At 35.9% G+C, this 18487-nt stretch overlaps 2 protein-coding genes across 2 annotated transcripts in view; one reads left to right on the top strand and one right to left on the bottom strand.

Moving 5' to 3' along the window:
* Positions 1-18487, top strand: part of tmem175 (transmembrane protein 175) — a 183751-nt gene that overhangs the window by 4203 nt on the left and 161061 nt on the right. The gene's annotated exons all lie outside the window — the stretch shown is intronic.
* Positions 1936-13932, bottom strand: fxn (frataxin). Its single transcript, XM_079580178.1, has 6 exons — positions 13783-13932; positions 13661-13711; positions 12039-12106; positions 11856-11976; positions 3378-3475; positions 1936-2162 (listed from the first exon to the last, which is right to left on the bottom strand). Exons 1-6 carry the CDS (start codon positions 13888-13890, stop codon positions 2024-2026), a joined length of 585 nt encoding a protein of 194 aa, XP_079436304.1. The 5' UTR covers positions 13891-13932; the 3' UTR covers positions 1936-2023.

Genomic DNA, 18487 nt, shown 5'->3' with positions numbered 1-18487 from the left:
TTTTGAATTCACTTTTGTCCAACACACGTTTCTGTGATGCTGAACTTCCTGTGTCGGGCCATAATCATCACAATTATAACAAATGAGTTTATATCATAGTCCGTTAGCCACATAGCATAACTGCCTAAGTCAGGGGTGTCCAAAGTGCGGCCCGGGGGCCAAATGCGGCCCTTAGACCAATGTTTGGTGGCCCTCTGCCTTCTTGCTGAATCGGGACACATCATCAGAGAGAGTCCTTTTTATTTGAAATGTAATAATTCTACACAATTCTAACCAAACAACTAACCTTTTACTGTGAGACTGAGCTGCATGAAGGTTTTGAGCAGAAATAAAGGTGTGGGGCGCATTTTAAACCTCTGCTAGTCAAAGGTTTTGCGGCACTAACCACCGATCTATGGCCCTTCACCCTGTGTACGCTTCAGTATGCGGCCCCCCATGAAAAAAGTTTGGACACCCCTGGCCTAAGTCATTTTGTATTGTTAAAATGGCAATAAGAGAAAAACAATGTGTTTCCTATAAAACGTCTTTTTACATGTTTTCCAAAATCAAAACAAAAATGAGTTATGCTATGTGGCTAACGATACATTAGTTTCACAGTTTAAAGTAAATGCACTTTTTCATGATATCCTAATTATATGACGAGCTCCTGTTTTTTGTTAGTTCTGGTGATGCTCGTGTGAGAGCTGGTGCAGTTAAAACGCTAAAAAGTGTTTGAAGTTAAAAATATTAAATCGTTTTTCTGTTAAAGAGGGGGTGTTCTGCTTTAAAGAGGGGGTGTTCTGCTGTTGTCAGTCCCACAGCACCAGTCTATATCTCACTACAATGATGACAAACCTTCTGCTGGTCTGTAAATGCAGTAAATTAGAATAACTGCCTTGTATAAAATGTCTCTCTCAAAATGGCTGTAGTGAATGTCTTGAAATAGGCCTCTGTCTCTTTAAGAACCTCTGAGCCTTTAGACACGCCCCCTCCACACGCTGTCTGTGGCATCAGTGGGGAGGGGGTTCTGCTGAGGAGCAGTGGTTGGTTACAAAGCTCGGAGGCGTCTCCAGGAGGTGGGGGCGTTCCTAGGAGGACTCAGGCAAACCTATCCCTAAAATGGCCGCCATCAGCCAAAAATTCAACAAAAATGTGACAAAAATTCAACAAAAATGTGACAAAAATTCAACAAAAATGTGACAAAAATGTGACAAAAATTCAACAAAAAAATGACAAAAATTCAACAAAAATTCAACAAAAATGTGACAAAAATTCAACAAAAATTCAACAAAAAAAGACAAAAAATCAACAAAAATTCAACAAAAATTCAACAAAAATGTGACAAAAACCTATCCCTAAAATGGCCGCCATCAGAGTTTTTACAGATGACTCAGAAATACGTGAATGTGCCAAGGCAACACTTCAGCCATGTTTTTAATGAGGGAGTGACAGAATAACATGATGGAAAGCTGGAAAAAGTCCATTTTGCAGAATACCCCCCCTTTAAAAAGTCAAACAGGTCATGTATACGCAAAGGCTAAAAAGTTAAAAGAGGAATTCTAAAATGTTAAGATGTTATAAGATAAAAAACAGTGAAAATCAAAAGCATTGAAGGTAAATCAGTCGCTCATTATGAGAAAGCCGTTCCTGTTGCTCTCCAGTAAAGAAGCTTTTTAGATTCGGGTAAAGTCGAACCGGAGACAATGCGCTCGGTTCAGTTGGTGGTTCGAGTAGTTTTGGAGAAATGTTTCGGGCAGTTTGGAACATGAGCAAATCACTCAGACTCTCATAGAACTGGACATTTGTGTTTTTATTATAATCATCAAAAATATATTAAAACGATCCTTTGAACACAGGCACAGAGCAGCCACAGGGGGCGCTGTTCAGACTGCAGAGCGTGAGGCTGGAATGACAGGGCTAACAGGAAACAAGAGGAGGCGGGACAGGGGGGGACAGGGGGTCAGGAGTAGAGGAGGCGGGACAAAGGGTCAGGAGTAGAGGAGGCGGGACAAGGGGTCAGGAGTAGGGCAGACAGAACAGGGGGTCAGGAGTAGGGCAGACGGGACAGGTCCAGGGGGGTCTTAAAGATGGAGGACAGCTCTGTGGAGAGGAGCTGGTGGAGGGTGCGTCCGTCGTGGGAGTAAACCCAGCGCTGCCCCGTCCAGTCGTAGCGCTTCGGGCCACTGCAGAAACATCACAGGAACAAGGTCACACTTTGGCCCCACTCTGGCATCAGACAAACACATTTCAGTATCGTTCAGGTATCGGTATCGAACCCAAGTATCGTTAAAGCACTGGTATTGAAAAAAGAAGTGCGCCCTGCCCCGCCCTACTGGACAATCACGGCCATTTTGAATTCCTTAAAGCAGCACTAAGTAACTTCCCGTCGTCCCTCTGGGGGTAATGCAGGTGTTAATGCAAGGGTGTTTCATCGCCCCCTGGTGTCTCTGGCCAGAAAACCACGATAGCAACTTTCCCCAAAACACATAGAATCACGGAGAAGAAGCTAACAGGCTAACGGGCTAAGCTAACAGGCTAGCTCCAATTAAACAGTATTTACAGCCAAGTCTGAGTGAATAAATGATCTCCTTTGTGTAACTGAATGAACAATGTCCCTCTGTCTTTTCTGTCAGTGCAGGATTTACTCTCACGGAGTAAAAAACACAACATGTACAACAGCTGCAGTGGTGCTTACGGCCTCTAGGGGCAGGAGTTACTCAGTACTGCTTTAAAAGAGCCTGAGGGCTATGGAACAAAAAGATGAACAAAATGCCGGAGGATCTGATTGGCCGGAGGATCCTCGACCCAAGCGAAGCCGGTTCCTTCGTGTTACTCTTCGTTCCCGCTCGATGTGAGCTCAGCGATGCTACAAAGGGACGGATTACGCAGGTTTTATGATCCTCCATAATCTGATAACTGCGGAATCTGATAATGATCAGATCCAACGTGCGTGTAAACAGATTCAGTGATAATCCTCTGAGCCGCCGCCGGCTCCACTTCATCCCTCAGAGAGAAGCTCGGCCTCGGACTGAAGCTCGGCCTCGGAGTGAAGCTCGGCCTCGGAGTGAAGCTCGGCCTCAGACTGAAGCTCAGCCTCGGAGTGAAGCTCGGCCTCGGAGTGAAGCTCGGTCTCTGGTACTGGAGGAGCAGGGCTTGTTGTGTTACTATAATGCAGTTGCAGCTCTGGCCTGCAGGGGCAGCGTCACAAAAAGAGCCGCACACTCTGTACTCGAGCTGGAACCGTTAAACAACATCAGTCTGACAGAGAAAAAAGGTTCAACTGAGAACGAGAAAATAAAAGTATTGAAGCAGGAAGTGAAAAGAAGTATACGATCTTTATATTCAGGTTTTGGTGCTGTTGGTCATCGTGATTTCAAAGGGGGGGGGGGGTCACTCACCTGGACGGGGACGAGAGCCAGATCTGTCGGTTTGGCGTCTGCTTGTTGATGACGTAGGTGCCGTGCTCCGTGCTCACCTTCACCGTCAGCACGCCGTTCTGCAGAAACACTCACGGTCAAGTTCAGACTAACTCCAGACTAACTTCGGACTAACTTCGGACTAACTTCGGACTAACTTCGGACTAACTTCGGACTAACTTCGGACTAACTTCAGACTAACTTCAGACTAACTTCAGACTAACGCCGGACTAACTTCAGACTAACTTCGGACTAACTTCGGACTAACTTCGGACAAACTCCGGACAAACTCCGGACTAACTCCGGACTAACTTCGGACTAACTTCAGACTAACTTCAGACTAACTTCAGACTAACTTCAGACTAACTTCAGACTAACTTCAGACTAACTTCAGACTAACTCCAGACAAACACTGGACTAACTTCAGACTAACTCCAGACTCACACCGGACTAACGCTGGACTAACACTGGACTAACATTAAACTAACATAAACTAATATTAAACTAACATAAACTAACATAAACTAACATAAACTAACATTAAACTAACATAAACTAACATTAAACTAACAGAAACTAACATAAACTAACATAAAACTAACATAAAATAACATTAAACTAACATAAACTAACATAAACTAACATTAAACTAACATAAACTAACATAAACTAACATAAACTAACATAAACTAACATTAAACTAACATTAAACTAACATAAACTAACATTAAACTAACATTAAACTAACATAAACTAACATAAACTAACATTAAATTAACATTAAATTAACATTAAACTAACAAACTAACATAAACTAACATTAAACTAACATTAAACTAACATAAACTAACATTAAACTAACATTAAACTAACATAAACTAACATAAACTAACATTAAATTAACATTAAATTAACATTAAACTAACATAAACTAACATAAACTAACATTAAACTAACATAAACTAACATTAAACTAACATTAAATTAACATTAAACTAACATAAACTAACATAAACTAACATAAACTAACATAAACTAACATAAACTAACATAAACTAACAAACTAACATTAAACTAACATAAACTAACATTAAACTAACATTAAACTGACATAAACTAACATAAACTAACATTACATAAACTAACATAAACTAACATAAACTAACATAAACTAACATTAAACTAACATTAAACTAACATAAACTAACATTAAACTAACATTAAACTAACATTAAACTAACATAAACTAACATTAAACTAACATAAACTAACATAAACTAACATAAACTAACATAAACTAACAGAAACTGACAATAAACTGACATTAAACTAACATAAACTAACATTAAACTAACATTAAACTAACATTAAACTAACATAAGCTAACATAAGCTAACATAAACTAACATAAACTAACATAAACTAACATAAACTAACATTAAACTAACATTAAACTAACATAAACTAACATAAACTAACATAAACTAACATTAAACTAACATAAACTAACATAAAACTAACATAAACTAACATAAACTAACATTAAACTAACATAAACTAACATAAACTAACATTAACATTAAACTAACATAAACTAACATGAACTAACATTAAACTAACATAAACTAACATTAAACTAACATAAACTAACATAAACTAACATAAACTAACATTAAACTAACATAAACTAACATAAACTAACATTAAACTAACATAAACTAACATAAACCAACATAAACTAACATAAACTAACATTAAACTAACATTAAACTAACAGAAACTAACATTAAACTAACATTAAATTAACATTAAATTAACATTAAACTAACATTAAACTAACATAAACTAACATAAACTAACATTAAACTAACATAAACTGACATTAAACTAACAAACTAACAAACTAACATTAAACTAACATTAAACTAACATTAAATTAACATTAAATTAACATTAAACTAACATAAACTAACATAAACTACATTAAACTAACATTAAACTAACATAAACTAACATAAACTAACATTAAACTAACATTAAACTGACATAAACTAACATAAACTAACATTACATAAACTAACATAAACTAACATTAAACTAACATTAAACTAACATAAACTAACATAAACTAACATAAACTGACAATAAACTGACATTAAACTAACATAAACTAACATTAAACTAACATTAAACTAACATAAACTAACATTAAACTAACATAAACTAACATTAAACTAACATTAAACTAACATTAAACTAACATTAAACTAACATAAACTAACATAAACTAACATAAACTAACATAAGCTAACATAAGCTAACATAAACTAACATAAACTAATATAAACTAACATTAAACTAACATTAAACTAACATAAACTAACATTAAACTAACATTAAACTAACATAAACTAACATTAAACTAACATAAACTAACATTAAACTAACATAAACTAACATTAAACTAACATACACTAACATTAAACTAACATTAAACTAGCATAAACTAGCATAAACTAGCATAAACTAACTTAAACTAACATAAACTAACATTAAACTAACATTAAACTAACATAAACTAACATTAAACTAACATAAACTAACATAAACTAACATTAAACTAACATAAACTAACATAAAGTAACATAAACTAACATAAACTAACATTAAACTAACATTAAACTAACATAAACTAACATAAGCTAACATAAGCTAACATTAAACTAACATAAACTAACATTAAACTAACATAAACTAACATAAACTAACATAAACTAACATAAACTAACATTAAACTAACAAACTAACATAAACTAACATAAACTAACATTAAACTAACATTAAACTAACATTAAACTAACATTAAACTAACATAAACTAACATAAACTAACATTAAACTAACATAAACTAACATAAACTAACATAAACTAACATTAAACTAACAAACTAACATAAACTAACATAAACTAACATTAAACTAACATTAAACTAACATTAAACTAACATTAAACTAACATAAACTAACATAAACTAACATAAACTAACAAACTAACATTAAACTAACAAACTAACATTAAACTAACATTAAACTAACATAAACTAACATTAAACTAACATAAACTAACATAAACTAACATAAACTAACATAAACTAACATTAAACTAACATTAAACTAACATAAACTAACATAAACTAACATTAAACTAACATAAACTAAAATAAACTAACATAAACTAACATAAACTAACATAAACTAACATAAACTAACATAAACTAACATAAACTAACATAAACTAACATTAAACTAACATTAAACTAACATTAAACTAACATAAACTAACATAAACTAACATAAACTAACATAAACTAACATAAACTAACATAAACTAACATTAAACTAACATAAACTAACATAAACTAACATAAACTAACATTAAACTAACATAAACTAACATTAAACTAACATTAAACTAACATAAACTAACATAAACTAACATTAAACTAACATTAAACTAACATAAACTAAAATAAACTAACATAAACTAACATTAAACTAACATAAACTAACAAAAACTAACATTAAACTAACATAAACTAACATAAACGAACATAAACTAACATTAAACTAACATAAACTAACATTAAACTAACATTAAACTAACATAAACTAACATTAAACTAACATAAACTAACAAACTAACATTAAACTAACATAAACTAACATAAACTAACATTAAACTAACATAAACTAACAAACTAACATAAACTAACAAACTAACATTAAACTAACATAAACTAACATAAATTAACATAAACTAACATAAACTAACATTAAACTAACATAAACTAACATAAACTAACATAAACTAACATTAAACTAACATAAACTAACATAAACTAACATTAAACTAACATAAACTAACATAAACTAACATAAACTAACATAAACTAACATTAAACTAACATTAAACTAACATTAAACTAACATAAACTAACATAAACTAACATAAACTAACATAAACTAACGTTAAACTAACATAAACTAACATAAACTAACATTAAACTAACATAAACTAACATAAACTAACATAAACTAACATTAAACTAACATTAAACTAACATAAACTAACATAAACTAACATAAACTAACATTAAACTAACATAAACTAACAAACTATCATAAACTAACATAAACTAACATAAACTAACATAAACTAACATTAAACTAACATTAAACTAACATAAACTAACATAAACTAACATAAACTAACATAAACTAACATTAAACTAACATAAACTAACATAAACTAACATAAACTAGCATAAACTAACATTAAACTAACATAAACTAACATAAACTAACATTAAACTAACATAAACTAACATAAACTAACATTAAACTAACATAAACTAACATAAACTAACATAAACTAACATTAAACTAACATTAAACTAACATTAAACTAACATAAACTAACATAAACTAACATAAACTAACATAAACTAACATTAAACTAACATAAACTAACATAAACTAACATTAAACTAACATAAACTAACATAAACTAACATAAACTAACATTAAACTAACATTAAACTAACATAAACTAACATAAACTAACATAAACTAACATAAACTAACATTAAACTAACATAAACTAACAAACTATCATAAACTAACATAAACTAACATAAACTAACATAAACTAACATTAAACTAACATTAAACTAACATAAACTAACATAAACTAACATAAACTAACATTAAACTAACATAAACTAACATAAACTAACATTAAACTAACATAAACTAACATAAACTAACATTAAACTAACATAAACTAACATAAACTAACATTAAACTAACATAAACTAACATAAACTAACATAAACTAACATTAAACTAACATAAACTAACATAAACTAACATTAAACTAACATAAACTAACATTAAACTAACATTAAACTAACATTAAACTAACATAAACTAACATTAAACTAACATTAAACTAACATAAACTAACATAAACCAACATAAACTAACATTAAACTAACATTAAACTAACATAAACTAACATAAACTAACATAAACTAACATTAAACTAACATAAACTAACATAAACTAACATTAAACTAACATAAACTAACATAAACTAACATAAACTAACATAAACTAACATAAACTAACATTAAACTAACATTAAACTAACATAAACTAACATTAAACTAACATAAACTAACATAAACTAACATTAAACTAACATAAACTAACATAAACTAACATAAACTAACATAAACTAACATAAACTAACATAAACTAACATAAACTAACATAAACTAACATTAAACTAACATAAACTAACATAAACTAACATAAACTAACATTAAACTAACATAAACTAACATTAAACTAACATTAAACTAACATAAACTAACATTAAACTAACATTAAACTAACATAAACTAACATTAAACTAACATAAACTAACACCGGACTCTTCAGGACACGTTTATGAATACGTTTCTTCTTCTTCACGACATCAGAGATTCCTGAGTTTAATCATTATGTATTAAATCAATCACAAACTCGAGCTTTATTTCATTTGATGGTTTGGGCTTCACAGTGAACACAGAGAGGCCTGCCCATGTGGGACGTCCCGAGAGAGTTTGTGAGAGCTCAGCTCCCCCTGCTGGAGGATTACACTCACTTCATCTTGATTCTCAGCAGTGTTCATTTTGACAACATATTATAATTTAGTTTTAGTCTTTTGACAAAAATGTAATTTAATTTTAGTCTAGTTTTAGTCGACTAAATTTAAGACTAATTGAGTGGACTTTGCATTGATAATATTGATTCTAATCATGTTTAATGTTGTTCCTCTGCTTCATGTTTCTGCTCCACATGAACAAAGCTCAGAGCTGATCCTTTAAACATGATCTGAGGCTCTTTCAGACGCTCAATACAAGTTTGGATGATTTTAGTCTCTCCTTTTCACTTTTATTTAGTCTGATTTTAGTCGACTCAAATATCTGGACATTTTAGTCACAGTTTTAGTCTCATGAGAAACTTTTACTTTAGTTTTAGTCCAATTTTAGTCACAAAAATATCACTTTGACTAAAATTAAGACTAAATATTTTAGTCGATGAAATTAAAGCAGTACTAAGTAACTCTTCCCCCTACAGGCCATAAGCAGGTGTAGTAGCACGTTACGATTTTTTAACTTATTAATTGTCTTGGAGAGTAAACACTACACTGACAGGAAAGGCGAAGGGACAGAGAGTTACTGTGCATCCAATTATACAATGGAAATATTTTTTTTCACTCAAACTTGGCTGTAAATACTGTTTAAAGTGACGTTAGCCCGCTGTTAGCTTTGCCCGTTAGCATGTTAGCTTCTTCTTCGTGATTACATTAGTGTGTATTGGTGGCTCCGGACCGGTGGCAGTCAAGTTGCAAACATGGTTTTCTGGCCAGAGACACCAGGGGGCGATGAAAGACCCTCCAATCATCCCATAAACACTTGTATCACCCCCACAGGGACTACGGGGGGGTTTATTAAGGTAAATAAGTTACTTAGTGCTGCTTTAACACTGATTCTCAGTCTAAGGCAGTGGTTCTCAAACAGGGGGGCCAGAGCACGGTCCGGTCAGAAACAATATTAAATGGTTAAGAAAAAAAAAACATAAAATATGAAATAAAATATGGGCTGAAACGACTCATCGATTAATCGACGACTAATCGATTATTGAAATAGTCGACAACTCTTTAAGTAATCGATTAGTCGTTTTCTGGTTCACACAGACTCAAATGGAGCAAAAATGACATAAAAAGTTTAGTATTTTTGACAAAAACCTACTTTGATTTTATACTTAGGGTCTGTAGTGTTTTGTACATTGTAAATTTCATGAATCGAGCCTCCAACAAACATTTCCCTTTAGTTTCCTCCATCAACACATCCTCAAGGAGCGCCATTTAAGCTAACTGTGGGCGGCTCGGTGGCGCAGTGGTTAGCGCTCTCGCTTCACAGCTAGAAGGTCCCGGGTTCGATTCCCACCTGCACGGGGCCTTTCTGTGTGGAGCTTGCATGTTCTCCCCGTGTCTGCGTAGGTTTCCTCCGGGTACTCCGGTTTCCCCTACCACTAAAAACATGCACAATAGGCCATGATGAATGATGTGAGTGAATGTGTGGAGGTGTCAGAGGGTCTGTTGGCGCAGACGTGTGTCTCCCCCAGGGGGCGCTGAAGCTACAAACGTAGTTTACACCGAGTGTGGAGTGAATGTACAAGTGTCTCATGTAAAGCGCTTTGTGACCGTGTCTGTGAAAGGAGCTATAGAAATAAACATCATCTTCTTCTATAATGTGATAAAAAATTGAAAAAATACTATTTTCCTACACCATTTACAGCCAAGCGATTCATCGTAAAAATAATCGTTAGTTGCAGCCCTAAAATATGAGTTGAAAAAGTGAAACCATCGACTGGACCGGGTTTTGGTAAAGTTTCGTTTCTTCTCAGATCTTTAGGTCAGAAACCTGGGAAGACTTTGTTTACATTAAAAGCTTTCTGGCGATTGTTTATTTGTTTGTTTGTTTGTTTAGACACATTTGTGGTTTTGAGGGGCGTGGCCTGATTCCAGCGGAAATAAAGTGTCTTTGTCGCTGTGAGGACTGGATTTAATGCCTCATATGTGTCTGCACTGAAGAAAGAAGGAACTGTATTTAATCATTACATCAGTAGTTACTTCCAGACACAGTCGGGGCCGTACAGGTTTGATCCATTATTATGATGATTATGATTATTATGATTTTTGTTATTATTATGATTATTATGATTATTATGATTTTTGTTATTATTATGATTATTATGATTATTATGATTTTTATGATTTTTGTTATTATTATGATTATTATGATTATTATGATTATTATGATTTTTATGATTTTTGTTATTATTATGATTATTATGATTTTTGTTATTATTATGATTATTATGATTTTTGTTATTATTATGATTATTATGATTTTTGTTATTATTATGATTACTATGATTATTGTTGTTATTATGATTATTATGATGATTATGATGATTATGATTACTATGATTCTTGTTGTTATTATGATGATTATGATTACTATGATTATTGTTATTATTATGATTATTATGATTATTATGATGATTACTATGATTTTTGTTATTATTATGATTATTATGATTTTTGTTATTATTATGATTATTATGATTTTTGTTATTATTATGATTCTTGTTATTATTATGATTATTATGATGATTATGATTACTATGATTCTTGTTGTTATGATGATTATTATGATTATTATGATTATTGTTATTATTATGATTATTATGATTATTATGATTATTATGATTATTATGATTTTTGTTATTATTATGATTACTATGATTTTTGTTGTTATTATGGTTCTCGTCCTCTCAGACTCACGGAGAAGCAGACGTCGTAGTCCGGCCCGGTGAAGTCCTCCTCCATCAGGTCCTCCAGGAAGTCGGCCAGAGGGTCCAGGGTGTCCCGGGACAGGCGCTCGTACTCGGCCTCGGACAGGGCGCTGAGGGACACACGGTGAGGCTGAAGGTCAGTCTGATCCTCCACGCAGAGGAGAGGTCTTACCTGAGGGTCACCGAGGCGCCGCTCTCCGACAGGCCCCGCCTCCACAAGGCTCCGCCCCCCGGCCGGATCTGGAGAGACACGGGTCCAGTCATTACACAGACACAAATACAAATACACACCTACATCCACACATACACCAGCCTATCTAACCTCTCCCGCCTGAACCGAGCACGTTTCCTCCAGTTCAGTTTTACCCAAATCTAAAATCTTCTTGACAAAACCGTAATAAAAGAGAAACAGAAGCTCCTGAACGGTTTGTTTACTCCCGCCTTAACCGAGCTTTACCCAAATCTAAAAGCTAGAAAGAAAAGCATCAAAGTAGCGACAAAAAGAGGATGAAAAGAAAAACAAAATGTGCCGGAAAAGCATCAAAAAAAGTGATAAAAAGTTTTTTTTTAAAAACACGACAACAAAGCAACGAAAAGGCCACAAAAACAAAACAAAAAATGACAAAAATTGTTATGAAAAACATGACAAAAAATGCTAGAAAAAATGTGACAAAAACACAATAAAAAGCCACAAAAAAAGTAGTGAAAAACAAAAAAAAAAAGAGGTTAAAAGTTGTGGCGACTTGACAGAAAGTTACAATCGCTCTTGTAGGTCTTAGCTTTCAAATGAGGCGTTACATTGTTGCTCTCCAGTCGAGAAGCTTTTAGGTTTGGGTAAAGCCGAACTGGAGAAAATGCGCTCCGTTAACCTCTTAACTCCCGCCTGAACGGATCCCGTTTTCTCCAGTTTGGCTTTAACCAAATCAAAAAGGTTCTTGGGGAAAAAAGCACCAAAACAGCCACAAAGAATGAGACGAAAACAAGGATGTAAACGCGACAAACGTGACAAAAAAGAGACAAAAATTAGACAAAAAATTTACAAAAATTCAACAAAATGTGACAAAAATTCAAATAAAACTTCGACAAAAATTCAACTAAAATTCGACAAAAAAATGACAAAAATTCAACAAAACTTAACAAAAATGTCACAATAATGAAAAGAAAAAACATACAAAAGGTGACTCAACACAGCAACAACACGAGGAAAAAGGTCAGTTTTGTGGGTCTTAGCTTTCAAATGAGGTGTTACTCAGGCCTATATAAGAGGACAGAATGCATTTGGTTTAGGCGGGGGGTAAGAGGTTAAGGCGGGGGGTCAGTGTCACATTTATGCTAAGTTGGGCCCGGCTGGTCAGAGTCCAGGGCTGTTTTCAGTCCCGGTCCGGCCCTGGATGAGACCGGGGTTTCACTTTGGAGGCTCGGCCCTGGGGTGTGAGTGTGTGTGTGTGTGTGAGTGTGTGTGTGTGTGTGTGTGTGTGTGAGTGTGTGTGTGTGTGTGTGTGTGTGTGTGTGTGTGTGTGTGTGTGTGTGTGTGTGTGTGTGTGTGTGTGTGTGTGTGTGTGTGTGTGTGTGTGTGTGTGTGTGTGTGTGTGAGTTTGTGTTTGTGGTGCGTCATGAGCAGATCTCCCTGTCCCTAAAGAAGAGCCTGAAGAAGAGCCTGAAGAGGAAGAGCCTGAAGAAGAGCCTGAAGAGGAAGAGCCTGAAGAAGAGCCTGAAGAAGAAGAGCCTGAAGAGGAAGAGCCTGAAGAAGAGTCTGCAGAGCCAGTAGGAGCGCGTGTTTCCTCGCACACTTACGCACGGCACGTTGGTCCCGCCGTGACTCCGCGCGGAACACGAACCTGTGACCTGAAACACAGACATGTCATCATGACTCCGCACGCACGGGGTGAATAAGTCTGAGTCTAAGGCTTTTTTACCCGCGGGATGAGGCGCGTGCCCGGGAGCGCGCTGAGCCCGTGCGCGTGAGGGACCGCGGACACGCTCCGCGCGCACAGACGGACCGACCCGCGCAGGACGAAGCTCATGACGGTCACGGAGGAGAAGGATCACCGGGGCTCTGGGGCTCTCTCTGGTGCTCTGTCTGCGGCGGCGCGGGACGGACTGTGCTGCCCCCTGCCGGAGCGGAGCTTCTTCTTCTTTAGGTGATGTAAAGCTGGGACGGACTGTGCTGCCCCCACTGGTCAGTGTGTGAGACTTCAATATTTACATGAACAAAGAGGAAACAAGAAAACACAAGAGAAAGAAGAACAGGAGGAGAAAAGAAACAAACAGAGAGAGAAAAGAAAAGAGTGAGGAGTGAGGAGTGAGGAGTGAGGAGTGAAGAGTGAACCCCTGTCAGAGGAAACACTGAGGAACATTTACTCAAACATCCTGAAGTTCTTCTCACCAGGGCCGGACTGGGACTGAAAACCATGTTAACCTCTGACCCCCCGCCTTAACCCAGAGCATTTTCTCCAGTTTGGCTTTACCCAAATCTAAAAGCTTCTTGACTGGAGAGCAACACTGTAACACCTCATTTGAAAGCGAAAATCTAGAAAAGTGATGGTAACTTTTTGTCACGTTGTCGCTGCATTTTTGTCACTTTTTCGTTGTGTTTTCGTCTCTTGTTTTTCGCTCTTTTTTTTTCATGTTTTTGTTGTTTTTTCATGGCTTTGTCGTCGTTTTCGTCACATTTTGTTGCTTTTCCAGCACATTTTTGTTCTTGGAGGCTTTTCTTTTAAGCTGTTAGATTCGGGTAAAGCTCAGTCACGCCCGGGGGTGAGGGTCAGGTAAAGTGAGAGGCCAGACCGGGGGCCCGAGAGCCGGGGGCCCCTCTGTGCTCTTCCAGAATACAGGCCAGTCCGCCCCTGATTCTCACAGTAGTTTTACCACAGAGTGTGTTCAGTCCTGGGGAAAATACTTTAGTTACTGAAATACTCGCCTAGAAATATGTGTCCAGTCAGAGTACTGTATTCTGTGTTATACTGTGTTCTGAATACTGAAATACTTTGACATTGATTTGCTTTATATCTGCTGTATCTCCTGTATGTGATGAAAAACATGTTTATGTATAAATACACAGTGTTTACGCCTGTTTCACTTTGTCATAAATTAGGAAAGTGAGAAAGAAAAACTAAACTTGTTTCAGTCTCGATCTCAGGTTATATTTAATGACTGAGCTCCATAATGTGTCCCTGGATTTAAATACTCTCAGATGAAAGAGTATTTGTACCTGAATACATTTAGAGTATTTAAAGTACGTATATTTCCACTGGGTACGTTTGACTTGTACTTGAGAAATACTTTAGTGCAGTATCTGTTCTCCTGCACCTCAGGTTTAGGATGATTTATTTCCTCATCTCAAAGCCTGTCAGTGTGATCCTCATTTGAAAGCCAAGACCCTCGATCTTTGACCCCCCCTCGTTGACCTTTAATGTTTCTTCACTAAAAGAATTTTGGGAAAAATCCATTGAGGAACTGTCATTTATGTTTAATCAGAGCCGTGGGAAGATGTTTTAGTTAGGGGGCGCTGAGGGACAAAGTTTACCCCCAAAATACTTTTTCTGTGCATAAATCCTATTTATTAACCTCTTAACTCCCGCCTGAACCGAGAGCATTTTCTCCAGTTCAGCTTTACCAAAATCCCGTAGGCCAGTGTAACGCCTCATTTGAAAGACCTGCAAAACTAAATTGATCTTTTTCCTCACGTCAGATTATTTTTCATCACTTTTTTGTTGGGCAGTCGACTCATTTTTGTCAAATTATTGTGACTTTTTTGTGACTTTTTTGTCAAATTCTTATCATTTTTTCGTCCATTTTTCTCAATTTTTCCACATTTCCATCATTGTTTTCGTCTCAGTTTTGTTGCTATTTTCTCAGCTTTTTTCCAGAAGCTTTCGGATTGGGGTAAAGCCAAACTGGAGAAAATGTGCTCGGTTCAGGCGGGAGTTAAGGGGTTAATATTGCCTGCAGTTCACAAGCTATCCACCAGGGGGGGCTGCAGCGCCCTGGGTTCCCACGGCCTTGTGTTCAATACCAAAATTGAAAGTGACCCTTTAACGATTCTACTTGGAAAGATTCCGGACAACCTGATGGAGAAAGAGTCGCACCTGTTTCTAATTGCAAGAATAATAATGATTAAACAAATGACAAAAAACTGGCAAAAAACATGTATTTTTATGAATACATGGAAAGATTCAATGTATAAAATACACAATGAGTCTCAGAACTAAAAATGAGGTATTCGAAAACAGATGGGAAATTTGGGAACAATATCTTTCCAAAATAAACTAGAATGTATTTAACCTAAGTGTATGATGTGGACAGGGAAAACAAAAAACACACCAAAAAAATAAATAAATAAATACTGTAAACACCTACTGTTAATAAAATAATGTAGAATGGGACTAAAACTGACTTTCAAGGTAACCCCCCCCTCCCCCCTTTTACGTTATAACTATTTATTTGAGACTACAGTACTTAAAATAAGGGAATTTGAGTTGAATGGATATGTGATGTATGTGTGTGTATGTGCATGTGTACGTGCATGTGTACGTGCATGTACGCGCAGATGGGTACATGTATTTGTGTATCTATTTGGATGTGTATGTACATAAATGTGCCTATGTGTTGTGAATGCATACATGTATATGTGTGTATATATATGTATATGTATGTATGTATGTGGGAACGTATATACATATGTTGTTGTTTTTTATCTTATTTTCATTAACATCATTTTTTATTATTATTTATTTATAGCGCACAAACCCATAAATTGCAAAAAAAAACAAAAAAAAAAAAACATGTACAATAGGCCACGTTTCTGTCCCGAACAAATAAACCAATAAATCAATACTTTTGGTTCCTACGTAGCACAGACGTAACATAACGGTCATAGCTCAACTCTGTGGGCGGGGCTTAAGGCAGCGATCATGTTTAATAATGAATTAATCAATAATTCACTGAAGCGACGGAAATAAAACACGACACTTTTAAAAAATACAAAAATATCTTTATTCAAACCAAAATAATTTATAAACATTCACGTCACGTCCCTTCCTGAATAATTACATGTGATTATGTACATGTTCCCGCGGTGGCCTGAGGAGGGCGCTGTTTCCCAGTGACGGTCCCGGAGCAGGGCAGTACTTTTACTCGAGTACATGAGGCAGGGAAAAGGGAAATAAACCTTTACATTTAGGGGAGTTCACGTCACATTTTCAGATCTTACTAAAAAAATAAATATAAAAGTAGTCGGGAAAAAATGGGAAGAAAATAAGAATAAAATAAAAATTGGGAAAAATGGGGAAAAAAACATTGATTTGAGCCGAAATAACCAGGTCTTGTCTTTTTTTTCAGTAGTACTTTGATTTCCTCGATGCCGGTGGTCCCTCACTGTTTTCGGGACCGCCCTGTCCTGGTTTAATGGGGCCCCCGGTCTGGGACGAGCTCGAGATTCTGGAATATTCTTTTGTAGAAATGCAAAAACCTCCTCTGTAAATGTTCCATGTTACACCAGCCCTGCCCAAACCTCCAGTAGTACTTTATGAAGTACTTTTATGTAGTACTTTTATCCCACAGGAAACAGGCTCTGTTGTATCGGCTCCGCGTAGAAAAGTTCATTTTCTTGTATCTCATTAATTATTTATTTAATCAGTTTTATCACTTTATGGATCCTCGTTATTGATCCTTTACAGCAAAGATAAAACATAAATCAGACGCTCTGCAGGTACTCCATACTTTAGTTACTCCATACTTTAGGTACTCCATACTTTAGTTACTCCATACTTTAGTTACTCCATACTTTAGTTGCTCCATACTTTAGTTGCTCCATACTTCAGGTACTTTGTCACTACTTTTTACCTCCACGTGTGTCTGACCGATACTTATGAAGAAGTACAAAGTAGTGACTGAAACGTAGAAGTAAAAGTAGAAAGTACGTGGTGAGTGTAGTGAGTGTGGTAAGTGTGACGAGTGTGGTGAGTGTGACGAGTGTGGTGAGTGTAGTGAGTGTGGTAAGTGTGACGAGTGTGGTGAGTGTGACGAGTGTGGCGAGTGTGGTAAGTGTGACGAGTGTAGCGAGTGTGGCGAGTGTGGTAAGTGTGACGAGCGAGGTGAGTGTGACGAGTGTGGTAAGTGTGACGAGTGTGGTAAGTGTGACAAGTGTGGTGAGTGTGACGAGTGTGGTAAGTGTGACGAGTGTGGTGAGTGTGGTGAGTGTGACGAGTGTAGCGAGTGTGGCGAGTGTGGTAAGTGTGACGAGCGAGGTGAGTGTGACGAGTGTGGTAAGTGTGACAAGTGTGGTGAGTGTGACGAGTGTGGTAAGTGTGACGAGTGTGGTAAGTGTGACGAGTGTGGTGAGTGTGGTGAGTGTGACGAGTGTAGCGAGTGTGACGAGTGTGGTAAGTGTGACAAGTGTGGTGAGTGTGACGAGTGTGGTAAGTGTGACAAGTGTGGTGAGTGTGACGAGTGTGGTAAGTGTGACGAGTGTGGTGAGTGTGGTGAGTGTGACGAGTGTAGCGAGTGTGGCGAGTGTGGTAAGTGTGACGAGCGAGGTGAGTGTGACGAGTGTGGTAAGTGTGACAAGTGTGGTGAGTGTGACGAGTGTGGTAAGTGTGACGAGTGTGGTAAGTGTGACGA

The sequence above is a fragment of the Gobius niger genome, assembly GCF_951799975.1.
Source record: "Gobius niger genome assembly, chromosome: 1".
NCBI classification, from domain to species: Eukaryota; Metazoa; Chordata; class Actinopteri; order Gobiiformes; family Gobiidae; genus Gobius; species Gobius niger.
Note: the sequence above shows the minus strand (reverse complement) of the source record. Positions and strands in the feature narration are given on the sequence as shown.